Here is a 3,688-nt window from a genome sequence, read left to right as displayed (position 1 = left end):
GTAATTATCATCTAAATCTTTACTACTATACCGTACTTGACTTTTATCATTAATAATTTCAGTTTCGTCGCTTGTCTCGTTGTTGTGTAATTCTTCGACTATAAAGTTAGATTTTTGTCCGTAATTCTGGAAAAAGTTGTTGGAGGTATTTTGTCTGGATTTTTGTTCTTTTAATCTCATGAAATTTAAGAAGTGGGTTTGTTGTTCTTGGTCATCATAATTACGACAGACTAGTATGCAACTATCTAAATCTACAGTGGGTGTGATAAAGTTCTTTAATCCCTGCTATAAATGTTTTTTTTTGCAATTTCATTATAAACTTGCAATTTACTTTGAACTAGTACGTCTGTTTTAATATTAAGTTGAATATGTTCTATAAGAGAATTTAAGCGTTTTTTTATTTGCTCCGCGTATTGTTCATAATTTTGACTAGATTTTTGGTAGGGAGTTAAGTGAATTGAAAAGTATTTGCTCTGATCACGGATCACCAAAGCGATTTAATAATAACAATTTAAATTCTGGCCAGTTTTTTGGCTGATTTATCAGCCTTTAAATCCTGTTCTTTACCCGACGGCAGTAATAATTTGTAAAACCTCTCCTTTGTTAATGTTTTTTTTAGCAAAAAATTAAAGAGATTTTTCTTTGTTTTTTTTTTCTTTCTTTTTTTGTGATATAGCATGTCGATGAAGGCCACAACTCTGATTCTCCAAAGATTCACTTAAAATGATTATTNGTGTAACGATCTGCTTGATGACCCCGCCCTAGAAAGGTTTGACTGAACAGATATTTGGATCTGTGCTCCTACTTTCCTAATTTCCTGACGAGTTTTTACTTTCAAAGTAACAGCCGCTCCCAACAAGTGGTCAGCGATCGGGTTATTTCGAATTTTCTTTTTAAGGATAATGCATGATGTATACCGGGCATAAGTTTAGTTGCGTCAATAAGTTTTTCGGCTAAATCCTAGGTTAAAATTAATTCCTTATCGCAGGTAGTAACCTGCGGATGCATATGTGTAGCCAACGGACTGACAACATATAAGTATTATGCAGGCGGTACTCTGCGGATGCATATGTCTAGCCACTGACCTAACAACGTACAGGTAATATCATTTTACGAAGGCAGTAATCTGCGGATGCAAAAATTTCGTCAAACGCTAACACTTTACAATGTACTTATAAAAAGAACTAGTTTGAATCGGAAATAGTAATTTTGCATATATAAGACATGTCACTTAATNGTCCTGAATCTTAGTGTCTAGAAAGTGTTTAGTTTCAATATTATTAGTTAATTTTGGTATCGTAATTTCAAATGGCTTATTTGATATTTGGTATTTTACATTGTTAATAAAAATTGTAGAAAAAATGGATTTCTTACCTATTTCCCTTCCATACATGATATACATACAACTTTGTCTTTATTTTCAATTTTTGCCCCTGTACTTTCAGATAGTTGGTTTAGGTCTTCAAAGTTCCGATGAGCCATTCGTTGATGTCATAGGTAAGGATCATTTTCTTCTGTTGCAGATATGTATGCTGGAACACTATGTGTATTAAGCCGGTACATATTATTCTTCAATCTTGCATGTGTCACTTGTTAATCATTTTTATTAAATATCCTGCAACCTTGTTTGTCAAATTGCACTTGACAGCCATTCTGTATTATTTGGCTTACAGAAAGAAGGTTAGTGGCAAGTTCAGGAACATNTGCTTCTCGAACAAACTTTCCATGACGACATTCCTGGCATAAGGGATATTTCTTTTCCTAGGGAGGGTCAACTAATGGAGTGAAGATCAAGTAAAATTCAACTTAAATTGTAGAGGAAGACATTTCTTTCATTTAAAGCAGCTTAAAAAAATGGTGTATATTTAATTAACATGTTCTATTATTTTTACAAAGGTGCTTCAATAGGAGTTACCTGCGAGATGAAGAGTGAGGGAGTCAAAATCGTGCGCCTTCGTTAGTACGACTAAGAAAGTAATATGTGGTCTGTCTGGATGTCAGAACCGACCTATCTATCTGTTTTTTTGAATATGTGTATGCAATAATAATATAAATGGCATATATAATTTTTAGCTTTGCAGAAATAACGCAGTTGTATAAAATTTTCGCAGCTTTGAAATTCTATAGATTATAGTAGCAACCGGAAGAAGTGTCTGTCATTAAATGTTTACATACAAAAAATATATATTTTCAGATATTAAACCGGCAGACAATCTGCAATCACGTTCTCAGAGTCAATTTTGATGCTCTCCGATTTCTGGGCACGCCCAAAGGAACTCTTCGAGAAANTTATATTCTGTAGGTAATGGGTTTCTGCTAAAATAATCGGCGTGCGGTATGTATTTTCCTTTGCGGTATTCAATTTCAGAATTAGTCTTGAAGATAAAGCCACCAGCGTGCTATTCGTGGAATTATGTTCTTTTTGTTTTGTGTAAGTTTTAAAGAGTTACAGTCCGTTACTAATTTAAACGGCACGCCTAACAGATAAACACGAAAATGTTTGATCGCGTAAAATACCTTTCTAACTCGTATGAATGATAGTTCCATTCAATAGTACTGGCCCTCCGAGAGAAATATGATACCACCTTTAGTTGTTTATCATGTTGAAAAAGAATTGCTCCGAAGTAGTAATACAATGTCGCTTCTGGGACTCCGGATGGCCTGTCCATCCAGTTCTGACCATCGTCCAGTCCTTCGGCGCCTTTGGAGGTCATTCTTCAGTTGATGAAGGTCATTCTTTGGCTGTAGAGGAATAAGAAGGTCATTCTTCGGCTAGGCCGAAGAATGCACACACACACGCACACCTACACACATGCTCGGCAAACACACCCTACAACCCCCTCCCATCGTAGACGTCGCTGTTGCTGCAGTTATGGGTGGCTGTAGGGGATGTTTATTGAGCATGTGCGTTTTGTGCGTGTGTGTGTGTGTTATATTTTTGTGTTTGTGTGCGTTATTTTTTGTGTGTGTATGTGTATTTGTGTGTTGTCTATGTGTGTCTGTATCGTGTGTGGTGTGTATTGGATGGATGATGGTTAGTTGCCGTAGACGATTTTTTTCGCGCGGCCGGGGTTCGAACCGAGTACGAGTGCGAGAGTACGACGACGACCGATCACAACGTTAACGGGCTGGGCCACCGACTCGACCCGCTTGATCGTTCCCTAAAACTGGTTGATACAACAAGCGGCGTGTGTGTGTGTATGTACGAGTGTACCATGTCTCCCGTAGCTGGCCGGGCAGAGCATGTATTTGTATAGTATACGTATTTGAATCATACATGTGTGTATACGTATAGTTGAATGGTATGTTAGGTGGTACGTACTTAGGGAAAATGCTGGTTATTTACTGACCGGAAAGTCTCCTGACTTTCCGAGTGTGGCGGCTCGGACTAGGCACGTGATTACTAGACTAGTAATCCCATCTCTAGAACATACCCACTAAAAACCCTAAACTCTTGAGGATACTCCATTGCACCCCGCGCGGAACCGCCGTCAGGCATTACTTCGCCCGGGGAGGACTGGCTAGTTGCTGCCTACTTCATTGTTGTCGCTGTGGGCGTCTCCTTGGTCGATCTCCTTGGAGAGTTTTCATCATCTTGGCCGCTGCATCGGCCACTGCCTTCCAATTTTCCTCGCAACGAACCATCAGGCCGACGAGGTTTTCTGGCGTACCATGGCAATGGAGAATT

At 38.4% G+C, this 3,688-nt stretch overlaps 1 protein-coding gene across 1 annotated transcript in view; it reads right to left on the bottom strand.

Moving 5' to 3' along the window:
• Positions 1–3,035: 3,035 nt before the first annotated feature.
• The window catches only part of LOC112906234, an 8,511-nt gene continuing 7,858 nt past the window's right edge, over positions 3,036–3,688 (bottom strand). Inside the window, exons 4-5 of the mRNA XM_025980053.1 lie at positions 3,351–3,423; positions 3,036–3,161 (exon numbers count right to left, since the gene is read on the bottom strand). Of these exons, the coding sequence (XP_025835838.1) occupies positions 3,036–3,161; positions 3,351–3,423 (199 nt within the window). The remainder of the gene's footprint in view (positions 3,162–3,350; positions 3,424–3,688) is intronic.

This window comes from Agrilus planipennis, unplaced genomic scaffold (genome assembly GCF_000699045.2).
Source record: "Agrilus planipennis isolate EAB-ADULT unplaced genomic scaffold, Apla_2.0 scaffold378, whole genome shotgun sequence".
Lineage (NCBI taxonomy): Eukaryota > Metazoa > Arthropoda > Insecta > Coleoptera > Buprestidae > Agrilus > Agrilus planipennis.
Note: the sequence above shows the minus strand (reverse complement) of the source record. Positions and strands in the feature narration are given on the sequence as shown.